The 17,554-nt window shown below is 32.0% G+C and overlaps 1 protein-coding gene across 1 annotated transcript in view; it reads left to right on the top strand.

Annotated features, from left to right (window-relative positions):
- LOC108752345 (dipeptidase 1) overlaps positions 1 to 17,554 on the top strand; it is a 108,588-nt gene that overhangs the window by 61,879 nt on the left and 29,155 nt on the right. Inside the window, exons 6-7 of the mRNA XM_018493134.1 lie at positions 13,350 to 13,526; positions 14,539 to 14,623. Of these exons, the coding sequence (XP_018348636.1) occupies positions 13,350 to 13,526; positions 14,539 to 14,623 (262 nt within the window). The remainder of the gene's footprint in view (positions 1 to 13,349; positions 13,527 to 14,538; positions 14,624 to 17,554) is intronic.

The raw sequence follows: 17,554 nt of genomic DNA, 5'->3' as shown, positions 1-17,554 counted from the left end.
ATATATATATGATTTATTTATTTATTCATAAATTATGTTATTTTAACATAATTAGTAAATTAAATAAATTACATAAAAATAATATATTTTAAAAGAAATATTAAGAATTAATGTAGAAAAGAAAGAAATATTGAATATCTATTTAACACGAGATATTCAAATAACAGTCACATTATGTTAAATCAGTAAAATTAACACTCGAATGCATTGAAAATTCAGTACAGAAATTTCAACAAGTATTTTAACACAAAATGTTTTTTTACTATGTAACATTCGACAGTTTAATGTCCTAAATTGAATTACAAAATTTTCTCTTGCATTGAGATTTAAACAAAATCGAACCACGCGTACATTGAATTAATTAATCAGTTATTGGACATTGGACAGATCGTTGAAACACATTTATCTGCGACAGTTTATTTATATACAAAGCTTTATACGGTTTCAAGTTTGCAACGACCCAGATTAGACCCGTCTCGGACATCGATAACCGACGTTAAACCTTATATCGATTCGAGTGTGTTGAAACATCTGGTTAGGTAAACGTTCAAAACTTTCATGCACTGGCTGCTGACGGTCTCTGTCAAGGGGCGAACTCGACACCGATACGATTCGATGACCAGGATAGTCGAGGATCCCTCTCCAACTCAGCAACATTCGACGCAATCAATTCGGTCGGTTGGTTGGCTTAACTGTCCCGATATTCCGTCATCTGGGACAGTGTCGAGTCGACGTGTCTGTTCAGAACAATCAAACTGGCGCGATTTAATCTACTGAATTCGTCGATGAAACTGCCGTCGTCATGTTCGACGGTGTAAATGATATTTCCTTCGCATACCGAATCGCCTCGTTGCTTGTTTCTTAAAATCATATAAACGTTTTTATTTATCGCTGATGACAATCGAACATTCTTGTCTTCAAACCGTTTTTTTCTCATGCCTCTATCTACTATTCATAGCTTATGTAGGATCTACATTATTTCCAATGACAAGTGTGTTTTTAGCTATACAATCTATTGTTGTGAATATAACAAATAACGCGGAAAGATTTCACACATCTTTTGTCTTCGAAATATATATTAAATTATACCTGACATTCGCGAATATTTAGAGCTCTTTGAATATTCAGGTACTTGAGAATTCGTCGACCTCTTCCCTAGTTTCTTCCGCGGTGCTCTTTCCGCTTCTTGACGATGAAAAAGGGATCGACCTAGCTGCACACTGGCTAACTGTGCCTCCGTTGAACCGAAAGTCGGGACATTATAAATCTTCACGTACCGTGAACCAGCCGACATGCTACTAAAACCGTGAGAAGTGATGCGCATTATCTGCGAGACTACGACAGATTCTACCAGTCCTCTTTCTGTCTTTCTTTCTCTTTCTCTTACACGACCCATTTACGTCGCCGTCTGTCTTATCTATCGTATCGACACGATTTCAAGTAAATAAGCCGACGTTCTGCGCGCCCGTAGAAAAGGAACGGGCGTTTCTCGCTTCGAGTCACGGATTACAGAAAGCACGGTGGATCCGCTCGACCGTAAAAAAGCTCGCGATCAAGATGGATGGATGAAGTAGAATGTTTCCCAGGGAGTTTCCATTTGGAAATCTACCGGAATAATTCAAATGTAACTTTTTATGACGCGAAGAACAGTCATTTCGCAACAAAATAAAGCGTATGAACGATACAGCATATTTACAGGAAACTTTCTACATATATCCCTCAAAGAAGAATATATGTATAAAGAATATTCTTCAGGATCATTATAAACAATTTCTTCTTCGTACATATGATTACCATACAATATACAGGGGATAGACAAAATAATGTAAACGCCTGAAAAATATACTTGTTTTATTAACAACTAGTTGTTCTACCGTTTGTCTTTAATACAAATTTTCTTATTAAAATAGAGTCATACGTGCTTGAATATATTGCTTGAATAGTGTAACAACTGCTATATAATAGTGCAATATTATTCCATTCTTCTAGCAGAACATTTTCTAATTTGCTTAAAAGATATTGGAGGATGAAATCTGTTTCTCATTTTGCTTTTCAAAACAGCTGCAACTATTATTTAAATCAGATAATTGCATTGGCCAGAAAAAATATTGAAGTTTTGGAGAACAAAAGGCAATTTTGAAAAATTTTCTGAGAATGAGAATAAAAAATTCAATAAAATTTCCTCCTTTTTAATATAATTTATATAAATAATTGAACGACATTCTGTTAAAAAAAATAGTACAACATTCCATTGGTAATTATTCAAGCGTTGAGTGATTATTCTAACAAGGATAGAATGTATATCAAAAGAATATGAGAGGCCAACCTCTTAATAAAGCAAGTAATAAAGTAAATAATGTATTTTAAAATTACAAATAGAGTATTTCTCTCAAGTTTTTATTTTGTTTATCTCTTGTATGTTCTACGCATTTATCTATTAATTAGTAATTTTTTATATTTACTCTTTATTTATCTCCTGTATCTTCCACGCGTTTTATCTATTGATTAGTAATTTTTTATATTTGCTTAAAATAAATATGAGACATACGTATAAAATGAATATACATTTTTGTATGTTCATTTTTACACGTAATGTTCATCGAATTTTTGATAAATGCATTTTTTGCCTTTGTAAAGCAATCCAGAAAGAATGTACTCCTTTTCCGCGCAGTTGCCGTCCTATATTGCAAGATTGGTCTCGCGGTAGGAGCTTTATATATGATCCCTCGCTTTTCTTTTATGCCTTGGACTAGTATCCGCATCATTTCTCACCTACACCTGAGCAATAAACAGGTTTTCAAGCACTCGCTAAAAATTTCCAGCAATACTTCAGAACTGCAGTCTAAAAAAAGAAAGCCGTTGAATCTCCTTACTTCGACGCCATAAAAGAACATACTCTTTCTTTTAAAGAGCGTCCCGCCAATCTCTTTGATGTACACATTAAACTTTTTCAATATTACTTTCAAATCGCTACTTAACTCTAGCGTTATGGACGGAAGCCCTTATTACTAATTACTATCGCTCCTTCTCTCTTTTATGCATTTATCCTTTGTGCAAATCTTAATTATCTTAAAATGAAATTTCTTTATTATGTAATAACTGTCCCTTCTTTCTTTTTTTCTCTCTCTCTCTCTCTCTCTCTCTCTCTCTCTCTCTCTCTCTCTCTCTCTCAATTCAAAAATATCTTTATATCGTTACAACTCAAATAAGCCAGCTTATTCGTTTCTTCTTCCTTTTCATACATACGTATGAAATATATTAAATGACGTATACTATAATACATGGTAGAGTCTTGCTAGTGAGCAATGAAGCAGCCATGTGTATAGAAACTGCCTTCTTACGAAAGAAGTAATAGGATCCGATACCTAGACCATTTCATATACACACTCACACATCTCGCTCTCTTTTAGTCCATTCCCTTCGACCAGGACTAGTAATCGCTCTAGAGGGAAAACTTTTATAAAAGGAAACCGCGGCTTCATGACCACGCGTTGAAATAATATAAAGAAATACGTAAGCAAGTGTCGAAGAAAAGAAAGTAGAAAGATTGTGCTTTTATACATTGAAAGAAATGATCTGATAATAGCTACTAAATATATTTTATCTATATTAATTCAATATTTTTTAAATATTATCAAACATAAAATAGTAAATAGTAATTTAGTAATAATTAAAAAAGTAAGATTTGCGTTTAGTTAATTTTGATTATATTAACCTAAATTGAAATTATTTTACTAAGTAATTAAATTTAATTGAAATTATTTCACCAAAGCTTTAATAATTATAATTTAAGTTTGATTATTATTATTAGACTTTTTTTCGTTTATACGAGAAAATGGTGTTGAAAATATGCAACCCTAGAACATTTAATAGAATGTTACAATCTGCAAAATCCTTTTCCATAATTATTATCCAGAATGATCTCTCCAAGGGAACACTCATCCCGTTACGAGAAAACGTCAGATTCAGCGTTGCGTAAAATGGATTTCCTTGAATAAGTACAGCGAGCCAGTAGAGACAATATTTCATTTCCTGGAATTTATTTAATTATTTTCTGAAATTCGATTAACATCCTCGGGGAACTTTACGACCTTTTCGAATAGTTCGCGCGCAGATTCTCTCACACGTTTCTACTTTCAACAACGAATGATTATTTATGACTGTGAGCGGTGAAGGAGACATTTTCAAATATGCAAATAGACAATTTCAAAAGGATATAGATAAATGAAACCGTAAAACTAAAGAAAATCTTAAGCACAAGTCCGCGCACGTCTCTGTTGACTGGAACATTACAGTTTGCATTTCATGATGAGAAAATACCGAAAGGTTGAAAATTACGTAAATGCTCATCCAAGCAAGAAATGAGGCGAATATCACTGACGTGTTGAATTACTCTCGCTTTATGCGCTCATAATATGCAAAATTAACTGGCCGAGCATGAAAAATCCGACGACGAATCTGATCAAATCGAAATGAACCCGCTGTAAAGCCCTTCTCAACTTTATTACATACGATTGCATGGCCGTATTTGTCGTAATTTTATTTGTACGTAAATGAATCCATCGCACAAACAGTTTAAAGTATGCCCTAGTTTCCAAAAAAAATTTCTATTTCTTTCTCAAAAACTACATAACTGCAAATTGGAAATCGTGAATAAAACAAAGATTTATTGTAATAAAATCACAGTAGTGATCTTTTGATAGAGAAAAAGAGAGTCAATAAAGACTCAAGTCTTTGTTACTGTAAACTGGAGAAAATATCAGATTGAAAGCAAAATCCAGTAACTCCTTTTGAATTGTGTTAATTTGCTAGTTTTTTTTGCACGTTCATTTAAATCGCTACTCCTTTTCATCTAAACGGATAAACTTAATACGTACCGCAATTTCTTGGTCTCAGAAATCGGCTACGTTCACAGAAAAAGCAGCTTTGCAACTGTAATAAGATTCTTTAATATGATTGTGGTTCTTGCCCTTAGTCCCTCATTAAGTCTAAATATCGCTCATTTGCCACAACAATGATACAACTCAGAAAACAAAGTTTTCAAGAAAATGAATGTGAATCTTTTGAACTGTGAAAATTTTGGAACATTAATCGTGAAATGGAATATTAACCTTAAAAATTAATTTTGAAACAATCTTAAAATATGCAATGCATAGTATAATAACTATTTGTAAAGAAATAAAGTATGTTCTTTTAAAATGTGTTCTTTTTCCTTTATGTTTTCTTTTTTTTTTGCAATCGACTAAAAAAAAAGGCAATTTTTTTAGTTATGTCATTGTTGCAGATAGTAAATGAACGATAAAACCAATAAATGTATTTTAAAAAATCTTACAACAGTTGAAAAGATGCTTTTTCCATTGGACGCAGTCATTGGAATTCACAATGTTTTTTTATTTTCGGGCTGGCTGTGTTGTATCAAAAGTGAAGCGATTTAATCAACCATTCACAACATCGATATCGAAAGAAAATAGAGGACGAGAATCGCGTTCCATGATATGCCACATGAACGGCAGATAGCTTCGTTCGGTGGCTACGTATCGCGGAGGTACCTCTTTCCCTGTTACAATATATCCCGAAGCTACATTTTCCAACCTTCTACGTGACCCTTTGTATCGACGCGACGTATGTGGATCCTGACGTGCACTTACACGCGCCCACATTCGAGGGCAATCCGTCGAATCCGATTCGCATCTCACGTGCATGCCATGCGCACGTCAAAAGTGGCCGATATCTACGGATCGCTGCTATTCCGGCGCTAAAAGCACACTCAGTCACACCCCGATACTCTCGCTTAATTGCTTTGGCAAAGCCCTTACCTACCGAAAGCGCGAACTAAAATCATGGAAAAGAAGCAGCCAGAACACTCTCTCTTTTCTTTGTGTCCCTCATCCTTGATGTTCTGAATGTCTTTGAGGCATTCATTTTTTTCTGACAAATACATTGAGAGAAAAATGTTTGATATTTGTAGCTGTAATTATATATTACTATAATAATTATTATTACTGCTATAATATTAGTAATAATAATTATATAGTTCTAAAAATAAATGTATATAGTTGACAACCTAAAATGACTATATAATATATAATTATAATTATGATAATCATAAAAATAATTAAAATTATTCAAATGACTGTAAAATTATTAATTAATAATTTAAATTATAGCAATAATAAATTATATAATATTATAATTACAGTAATATATAACCAGTTATAAATATCAAACATTTTTCTCTCAGTGTAGTAATCTGCGCAATAATGTTAAATAATACACAACATTTCTTCACATTACGCACTTTACTGATTGTGAGTGGATATTATGTGAGATTCTACTTCAATGTTGCTGTTAAGACGCAACTTTACTTTTTCAATGATTAATCACTTTGCGGAGTCTCGATTGAATCGAATGGGATTGTAATAAACAGGATAAAAACTTTAGCAAAAGAAAAGGGAAGAGGAGAAAAAGAGAAAGAGACAGAGAGAAAGAGAGAGAGAGAGAGAGAGAGAGAGAAAAGAGAGGAAGTGAGCAAACTGCAAATGGATGATTTATTATGCCGCACTATCCCAGACTTCCGAGGACAATAGGTTAATATTTCGCAAAAAAAGAATAAGAATCAAGAGAAATGGGTTATATGTGTGAGGAATAGTCGATATTTCTTTCACAGGATCATTTCTCAGAAGCTTCGACGTAAGGACATTAATCGCCCTGTCAAGATACTTGTCTCACATTGTAGCCCCTTCCCCCGCGCAAGACGGGCATTAACTACTTACTACGACTTCGCGACGTTATCAATATTGCAGTTTCCTTTAATTTCATAAAGTTTGCGCGCTATAGCGTGTACGCGGAGCTATATCGAAGACTCTTTAAAACCGCATTATCGTTTCCTCTCGGTCCGCAAGCTCCGATCTTAATTCCCAGGATCCGCGGACTATCTCGTAGGCGCCGCTGAACTTTCGAACATCGGCCCTTTATTAACTTTCTCGCTTTTTACCCCTCCCTGTCCCTTATCCCCAACCGCGCGCGTTTGGTTCTTAATCATCGACAAACTTTAGCGAGCTGTTACCAAAAGTCGATTTTCACTCTCGCGCTCGGGATACAGATAAAACTTAATCCGATTTAACATAGCAATAATGTGAACGTCAATTCTCTCGATATAGTCACAATATTGAAATATTATCGGGGATCGTGAAAATAACATTATTAGGTTTATTATTAGGTTTCAATCAGAAATAAAATAATTTATATATTATAACTGAAATTTGCGACAAGTTATAATAAAGAGTATTATTATATATTATATCTTTATTCGTATATATTTTTAGCTATAAATATACAATACATTTATGAGGCGACAAAAAATTTGGCTACAAGTTTTTTGTTTATTAAATCATTAGTAACGTATATTTACAAAAAAATCTAGAGTATGAATTATATCTTAAATACCAAAAATAATTATTCAAAATGACCATCAGAGCTTTGATATAAACTTTAAGGTACTTCGAGAATGCATCAATGATAGCCGCACATCTTTTTACAAATAAATTCTGCTAAACAGCCAATAAAGCGGTTTTCAATTCATCAACTGATGACAATCTTTTGATACAATATCTTATTAGTATTTAATAAAATGTAACGAACATTCTAAAATTTTTGTTCTTTAAATATACATTACTATATTTAGGTAGCAAGCTGATATTATTTGTTGTCATGTTAACATCAAAATATCGGCAAATAAAATATTGCTGGATAACGATTTTTAATAAGCACACAAAACTTTGAGACCAAACTTTCATCCTGTATTATATTGCATAATAAGACGACAGTGTAAATGTCGAGTATTTCTGTGAAATGGAAACTGTACGAAACTTGCAACCAATATAGCGGATCGTGTATGTCGACTTATGCGAAACATCGCGGATCAAATTTCCACAAGTTGAATCTAAAGAAAAGTTGCGACAGCTTTCGAGGCAGTTTCTGAATTAATTCGTTACAGCTGAACATCAGAAGAGCAACACGGATGTCCGCGAAGTAGCAATATGGCAGTACAGGTGGCCGATAAGTTTCCGAAAGCGTTATGGGTTGACCGGTCACCCTTTTGAGGCCAGCTGCATGCTTGTTCTGGAAGTTCGCGTCTAAATAGTCGCCAGAACGCCGACAGTTTCGTAAACTGAAGTTAGACGATAACGGCGGTCGTGGGCGACGACAAAGTGCGGATGTCGCAGGAAGTAAGTTTCATCGCTTGAGAAAGAACACGGAATGACCAGCCCCGCCGCCAACTTGAATCAATCAAAGCGAGACTGACGTTCTCGCCGCATATATCTACGAAGCAAACAGCAACCCGCCTGCCTTTTTCCATTCCACTTGCTCTCGGCTTCGATTCGCTTGGGCACTCATCGGAAAAACTTTAGGCATTCCGAATCGCGCAATTTCCTATGCAACCAAAGCGAAACGTCACTCACTGATCCTCTGTCTCCGCGAAAGGAATCTTGTTCGGGATTTAGCCAGTCCGTTTTGATTGAGCGGAAAATGCATTTTCGGAAAGTTACATTTGGATTGCAGGGATTGGAACTAGTATAATTTCGAAGAGTTCAATTTTGAATACCGCTACATATGTATCGCGAAGAATGTGTAAGGTTAAATCTAGCAAAAATAATGATTCCCTGTTTTTCGATATAATCCTAATTATGATTCCTTATTTCCCAATAAAATCAATAAACGAAATTCTTACTATATTTGATAAATAAATTAATATTATTTTACAGAATTTTTATAGAATTTATATATTGTGTATATTAATAAATAATACAAATCAAATAATAGCTGTTAATAAAATAAATGTTATTTTTATTATTTAAATTTTTTATTATTTGAAATTTTATATCTAAAGTATTTGTAAAAATCCGTTACTATTCGTGAAAGATTTATAGGTAAAAGTACGAAATATATTTTTTCTGTTTAAAGTTTAATTAAAACTTTTATCTCAAAAGTTTTAATAAAAAAGGTTTATTTCAAATTTTTTGTTATTCAAATCTTATATTTTATTTAAAAAATTAAATAAAATGTTATGTTATTAATCAATACTTTAATCAATATTTTAATAATACGCATTAGTAAAAAGCATTGATGAAATATTAATTTCAGTGAAAATTTTATAAAAACTTTATTAAGCGCAATAAAAGATTTTAAAATTATTCCGTTAAAGAAGATTAAAAAAGCGTATTTTATTTTATTTTCTTTAATTTTGGAAATGTGCATTATTTGCGTATACAAATTCTTTGTGAAGAAATATTTATTTTAATCAGAAAATATCTCTTTCTGTCTCTATATCCAGGATTATTGGAAGACCGAAAAATATCTCTATTATTATACGCGTAATGTTTACAGATTCATAAAATAAAATTCCATAAAATTAAAATGGTAGTAGTCGGTGATATTCCATATAAATAATACTTCTTCCTTTTCTGTTAAATAACTTAAGGATTGATTTTAATATGCCTTGAATAGCGAATAGCAAAATTGCACAATCGCAGAATAAGTTTCATCTGGGAGTCAAAAGTTGAAGAAAAATTAGATGCATGGGTTAAAAGAAAATGAATAAATGTCTCGATTCCTTCCTCAGTTTTCGCTCCGAAAAATACCTGAGGGAGCAATGAATAGAAGAACGTATCTACGATACGAGTGGATACCTTTCAAAAGGACTCATGGGAGAATGAAGCTTATTCGTCATCCTGTCTGCCGATAGGTCGTACCAACCATCACCATTGCGCCACCTAACACATCCTGCAGATCCTCGAGGGTGAATTCTTTCAATAACCAGAAAAAATATATTGTCATCCTCCGAAAGAAACAAATTTGCTATACATAAGCTTGGAACAGTAAAAGTTCATAAATTAGGACAATAATATATCTACGTAACAAATACCTAATCTTCATCAATCAAATATTTTTGCAAATATAATTTGCCTGTAACGATTAGTGATTCTATTTCCCGATGCGTAATAAACGACTTGTAAATATATTTGTTTTCGAAGAATAAAGAGATTTTATTATTACTAACAAATTATTAAGAGTCTTGAGTAATATTCCCAGCAAAGTTACATGCAATGTACTTGTAATTAATTGTAATTTCCCACTCAATAACATATAAATGTAATATAACACCTGTTATTACGGAATAATAAAACATGCATCTACCAAAGTATAAATAGAAACAGAATCGCAAATAACTAATCGCAATTGTTTCTTATCTCATTAATCCGTGATTTTTATTAAAATTTACCATTTCCAGGCAAAGGACAGGTAAACGAAAAGTCGGAATAGATCACAAAATGCCTTTTCAGAAAATAAATTGCTTAAATAATGGAAAAGAATCACTTGAGCCGGGCTTACGCATTTCTCTGATCTCCTTCTCCCCTTTTCATCAAGACTTGCTTTTAGCGAACAAGACCAACAGAACTATCCTATCGCGTGTCACTCGCACATAGCTAATCTCACTTGCGCTCTCCCCTTTTTTCGCAACTTTATGCAATAAAATTTTTTTCGAGTTTTCTCCAATTTAAAAGTTTATTTTAATCTTGTTTTAAAGACACATAGACATATTCTAATTTTCTAAAAAAATTAACTTGTAATAAATATTACTCTGTGGTAATATTTATTCGCAATAAGTTCTTTGCAATAACTTTAAGATATTTATTACCATCATCATTAAATTGACGATCAATTTAATTTATTTCAGTTTTAGTTTATGATGGTGTTTTAAATCCGACCGAGTAATTAGCGGGTAGTTTATATAAATGGAAAATTTAGAATTTATGTATATGTAAATAAATAGAGAAAAGTTAAATACGAGGATCTTGGTGCCTAATATTCATATATAAATTTTATACTTCCACACACAATATTTAAATATTGTACTTCCAATATTTAAAATTTATATATATATAAATTAAATATTAGGCACTATAAGACCTAATCTCGATCGTATTTAATCCTTTTTTACTTAGTTAAAATAAATAAAAAAAAAGTATTACCTTATAAAGAAGTATTACCTTTGTTTTAAAAAAAAGAACAAAAGTGTTACATGCAAGAATTTGATTACTAATGCTTTACGTGTTCTCTACAACTAATCCTCAATTTACCACGTCACTCAATCTGTAACAAGATTTACACACACATGTAAAAAAGTTTTTTCTATTTATCCGTCAGCACCTCGAGAATCTCTCTCGTGCAACTTCGTGCCTGAAGCATCCACAATGAAAACGAGACGGAAGTCACGCTAAGAATCCGTCACGACTTGCGAGAGAAAAAAAGCAGAGGCACAACTATGGCAAAGCCTGGAGAATAAGAAAGTCGAGAAGGAATCCTAAGACGTTCAGTTTATCACGTTGCCAGTTTAACAAAGCATTCTCGTTTAACGGAGATAACGTTCACCGCGTAGGAAAGAAATCGGAATTCGTGCGACAACTTGGCTTCTAACAAGGATGACTCTTCCGTGCCAAAGAATCTAGCGAATTTTAATTTTTATCGTTTTTCTATTTTTAGTTTTATGAAATTATATAGATATTGTTTTTATAGTTGCAAAATGCAAAACGCACATGCATTAAAAAAAATTATTTTTTTATCTTTTTTGTTATCTATCTGTAATATTTGTGTTAATATTTTATTTATAATGATTTGATTATAATTATGCAATTTGATTTTAATATAATCATTTATTATCACACACAGAGATATAAGCTCTTAACTTCAATCTTGGTATGATATATGTATTTAGTTTCTTTTCAAAAAATAATTTTTTTTTTTCGAAACTTCTGTTTATTTTATTACTTATAACTTTTTTCATTAATAAAGATAATTTCCGTGATATTATTGTGCATAAGAATAAAGAAAAATCTAAGATTTTGAGTGAAAACTGTGCAATAATTGAGTAAACGTAATATTAAAATGTAAATTAAACTGCTGATAAAAAAAACTGTATATTTAGGATATAAAAAATAAAAAATAAATGTAGATGTATGTGTAGGTTTAGGTTTAAGTAATAGAATAACATTTACGGTGGCTGTTAAAAGTTTCCGACCAATGAGTAATTTTAGTATATTACTCAGATAAAGAATTTTTACAAATCAAAATTTAATATAGTATATAATATATTTAATAATTTCTAAAATATCATAATTTTTAAGTAAATAATAAGAATTATATTAATTTACAATATATTATTAACTTATAGCAAGAATTTAATTAACTTATAATATAATTGAAAAACAGATTGACAAAAATTATCATAAAAATGTCCTAAAATTTTTGACTACTATAGCCAGTGAATTTTAGTTACTCATTAATTAAAAAATATGAATGGATGTGTATTGTTTAAAAAATTGTAAATCAAGTCCCTTTTTGGCAATATAAGCTGTAATAAAATTCTTTTATTTAAAAGTTATAAGCAATCAGAAGTTGAGTGTGCCAATGTGTTGCCCACATGACAAAATAGTATATAGTATATGGCATTAAAGGGTTAATTTTTCCAATATAAAGACTTAGTATAAATTTTATTTTACCCATTTTGTTGGTTGTTTTGAAAATATTTTGTTAGCTTTAAAATATTGCGTCATGTTCCGCGAGTAATACGACTTGCGAGATATCGCTACATAAATCTCAGATACAATTGCTGTCTTTTAAACATATTGATTGGTTAAACATATTGATTAGCGACTGCAGCGCTAGGAAATCCGACTTTCCGATTTATTCTACGGGCTGCCCCTCGCATTGGCATTCTTCTCGAGAAGAGAGCAGCTTCGAAAGTATTCGTTCTGAAACTCAATCCGTGCAATAAGTGTCACTGACCTAACGTGCGCGCACTATAAAACTAGTCCTCCCATTCCACTACTAACGCCAAATTTAATTCGAAAAGCAACCCGACAGATACTGTAACAAACTTTCGGTTCGTCCTACTTTGATTTTAAGAAAGCAATAGCAATGAACAAGAGATACTCTTTCTTCCAATTGGTTCGTCCGAAAAATTTATCACAGCCATAATCATAAATTTGCGAAAAGAAAATTTTATAAGGGAAAAATTTATAAAGAGAACTGTATGCGATAATACGTATATTAAATCACCCTCGAGCGGATTCCGTGAATCTCTGTGAGTCTATGTAATCCGGATTAGCGTTTAGTTCATCGCAAGAATATTCAAAAGATGTACCAGGAGACATGCCTTCAACGTTAACGCGAAGTCCGAGAGATCTTTCATAATATTTAATTCGCGGTGCCTCGATGCCATTATCGTGAAAGCGGACGTGTCCCCGAGTATCGAAACTATTTAACGTCGCACCCGTGAAACTTTCCAGAGTGTCGTGCTGGAGATGAATCGACTTGGGATGATGGTGGACCTCTCTCATGTCTCGGTGCCCACGATGCTGGCAGCTATGACAACGTCGAGGGCGCCAGTGATTTTCAGTCACAGTAGCGCTCACGCTCTTTGCAACTCCTCGCGAAATGTGCCTGACCACGCCCTGCGACTTTTGGTAAGCTCGGCGACAAAACAGAAAGTAACAAACACTATAATGTATGGTATTCGTTCAAAGCAATCTTATATAACAAGATGTCTGCACAGAAAAAAACGATTTTACTAAAACTTTACAAAAATTTAATAATGATCAATTTAATACTGGCCAATCGACACTGAAAAACAGTAATTAATTATTTATTGTAAGTATTAAAAACAATGTTATTCAGTGCTTTTATTACCTTAAATAAATAATTAATATCTTTCAGTAATAAATTGACCTTCAGTAATAATTGAATATTAACTCTTTGCACTCGACGCATTTTTCACTAGGAGAAACCAGTAACTTTTGACAGAATTTGATGAATTTTTTACAGCTGTGACATAAAATGAAATATACATAAATTAATGTTATAAAACTATTATATTTTTATGTTTCGCTCAAACATAAACAGTCATTGTCGCCCAAATTAAACGTAACAGTCATTGTCGCCTCTCACCACTGGAATTGCATCAAACCAATTGAAAGTTGCTATTTGAATATAAAGGGTTAAATTGCATTAGATTATTTCTATAAATAAGTATTTATAAGGAAGGTTTCTAAAAATTTAGAAACTAGATATAAATCTGAAAGTAATTTTGCTAAACTATTATGATAATTATATAGGATGCTTAAGCTAAAATATCAAAATTTTTTTACAGCATTGCTCATCGTGCTTGAGCTTTCTACATAAATATCTTGATAGTTCAACAAAAAATTATTTTCAAATCTATACCTAGCTAAATTTTTTAATATTTCAGAAAAATTATCCTTTCTGTGGATAATTTTTAAGAAATTATAATCACCTTATGATTATATAAACTCTAAATCTTATAAATTATGTTAATATAAGAGAGACAGATATATAATTATGATTTTATATTAAGTATACTATAACCGTTTATTCTCCGTTCAAATAAATAAATAACATTTTTATGTTTTACTTAATTCAACGATTACTTTAAGAGGAATACAAATACTTTGTTTACAGGCGCAGACCGGTGGTATAGTTATGGTATCCTTCTATCCCCATTTTATCAGCTGTGGCGAAAAATCGACGCTTGAGGATGTAGCAGGTAAGCATTTACTACAATTAGCATTTCATTTTGATCATTAACAGCGAAACTTATATCCGTAAAAAAGGACATTATACCATCCGCATCCACTTGTTTGCCACTCTTAACATATTAAATAAAATTCCGTGAAATTCACTCAATTGCAGGCAGACACTATATATGCTTATATGGATTTAAAGCTCGATATTTGTTTACCGAAGTGCGCCATTATCTCGAATTTTTTAAACAACACAATGTACACGAAATACAATTCAATATCTGATAAATTCAACTATTTTCTGTATTTACTTATATTTTACTGTGTTTTTTCCGGAATTAAAAATAAATATGGCATTGATTAAAATAACTTTTTCGTCGATATAACAACATTCGGCATGCATAGAAGGAATGATTTTTACTAAAGATAAAAAGTTAGGTGTATATGTAGATACATATAGATACGGGTTTGAAAATAATTTTGTTGGACTGTCAAAATAATTATGTACACCGAGAAAAAAATACTGTTGATTCTATTAAAGTTTCTATATTAGGGGTTGCCACTAATATAAGTGATTAATTCATGTATATTTTTATTGACATAAAGGCATAAATTATTATTTTAATAATCAAGCCTTTATGTCAATAAAAATATACATGAATTAATTACTTATGTTAGTGACAGTTCGTAATATAGACTTTAATTGAATCAATAGCATTTTTTTCTCAGTGTAGGAAACTCAAGCATGATTAGCAATGCTGTAAACAATTTTAATATTTTAACAATCGGTTTGAACGTCCTACATAATTATTTTAACAGTCCAATAAAATATATTTTTTGTATCTAGCCAAATTCTTAGACTTCAGCAAAAACGTTCTTTCCATGTGCTTTACTTTTTGTGACTTTAATCACGATGATCGTTTAATTAGATCATTTAATTATTATAGAATCATGAAATACGTCCCCAATTTTGATTGATGGAATCATTTTACAGCAAATTAAAGATGTAATACGACTAATAAATGTATACTACCACAGTCGTACATTTTTACTGAAAAATAATATTACCGACTTAATTTTGGCGTTACTTCATCTCTTCTGTTCATTTCTATCAATATAGATTAACTTTAATCTTGGATTAACTTACTTTTTATCTTTCTTCAGTTCTAAGAATGGGAAAAAAATAAAAAGTAAATTAAACCGAGATTAAAATTAATCTACATTAGTAGAAACGGACATAATTAGAGAATCTTTAATCTTCTCCACACACTTCTAACATAAGATAACTAATTAAGAGAGAAATAAAAATCGCGTTCAATTAGCTAGTTCCGTTTTTCACTAAAGTGTTTGTCGTAAGTATAAAGCCGCGGCTTTCAACGTCGCTGTTGTAAAGGCAACATCCGAAGCGTTTCTCTGCTGAAGCGTGTAAATAAGTTTTCGCGTGCCAATTCTCGCGGGTTGTTATCATATTTGCATTATCACAGAACGGCTCAAAGTTCCGAAGATATTAACATTTCATATCGTGCCGGTAATATAAATGGTTATGTATGTGCATTATACAATTAGATATGTACGAATCATGGGAATGGGATTAATTAATCTAGCACGTAGCTTCGAGAAACTCTATGTGGAATTAAATTAAAACTTGAAATATGTAACATTTCTTTGCTAATTAATTTTTCATTGCAACATTTCTTATTTACAATGCAAACTAATTTGAATTATTAAATATAAATATATTAAAATAAAAATAAAATTTTGCACAGGGTGATATTTTCCATAGCATTTAATATAATGTAGTATACTGCACTTTATAAAGTTAACTGTACATCTTTCCGCAACGAGCGAGATCGATCGTGAAACCAAAGCCATCGTGTGTGGGGCGAAACCCGTGAAACCCGTAATCTAAAGTTCACACTTTCCACGGCCAAACCGCGGTTCAGAGTGCATCCTGTGAAAATCGAGTGTTTCTGCAGGCAAACATGACAAAAAAGCGAAACGTCCGTGTCGTGGGAGCCAATTCCGTTTGTGGTATTGCCAAGCGGTGACAGTTTTTTGTAGACGCGAATGTGAATTCTGATCTGAAAAGGGTTCATTCTCGCTTTCTTCTCGCGGAATTTCGCGATAGAAGAATTACGCATAACAATTATTCGTAATTCATAATCCCCGTGTAAATAATAAACGCGAGATAATAAGTTCTTTAATTTCGCCCACTTTTTATCCGTTAATCCCTGAAATCTCTCGTGTAAAATTGGTCTCGATTCAGTACCCCAGAAAATTTGTAGTTTTCCTAGGATCGTAATAATCTTCATCTCCCCATTACCCGGTGTTTTCACATATACTTTTTACAAAAATAAGCGGATGTGGCATACAGTAATATTGCACTGTGATATATAATAACACTGTGATATATAATAACATGTTAGGGTACATCTCGGATTATTACAATTGTAAATTTCACGATATTGTATTGTATATATGAATCGAATGCTACCACTGTTATTATGAATTGTTATCCTTATTCTTAATAAATATCGGTGTCTTTACATTCTGCAGATTTTATATATGATAAAAAAGTTGCAAAATAAAAATATGTATAACAATATTGATACTATCGTTAAGAGTTACAGAATAGGAGCTTGCTATGTGTTACATGATTGTGGATGTTTTAGTCCTCACTCTAAAAATTCCGTACTCGATAGAAGATTCGTCATCTCATAAGAAAAAAATAAACAATCTATACACAGCCAATAAGAGTCACAGGCTGATGAAGATGCCAACGATTAAATTCTATATTATTAATGGATTATATGGAATCTTCTTTATTTTGAACGTTTCAGCTTTCTTTGAAATTCTCTTCAGCAAATATCAAATCCTTCATATATATCAAATCCTAATTCATTCCTTCCATCAAACGTGAGTCACTAATAGGTTCCCAACTGAAGTGGATCCTG

Source organism: Trachymyrmex septentrionalis, unplaced genomic scaffold (assembly GCF_001594115.1).
Source record: "Trachymyrmex septentrionalis isolate Tsep2-gDNA-1 unplaced genomic scaffold, Tsep1.0 scaffold6, whole genome shotgun sequence".
Classification (NCBI taxonomy): domain Eukaryota; kingdom Metazoa; phylum Arthropoda; class Insecta; order Hymenoptera; family Formicidae; genus Trachymyrmex; species Trachymyrmex septentrionalis.
This window is presented reverse-complemented; position numbering and strand designations above follow the sequence as displayed.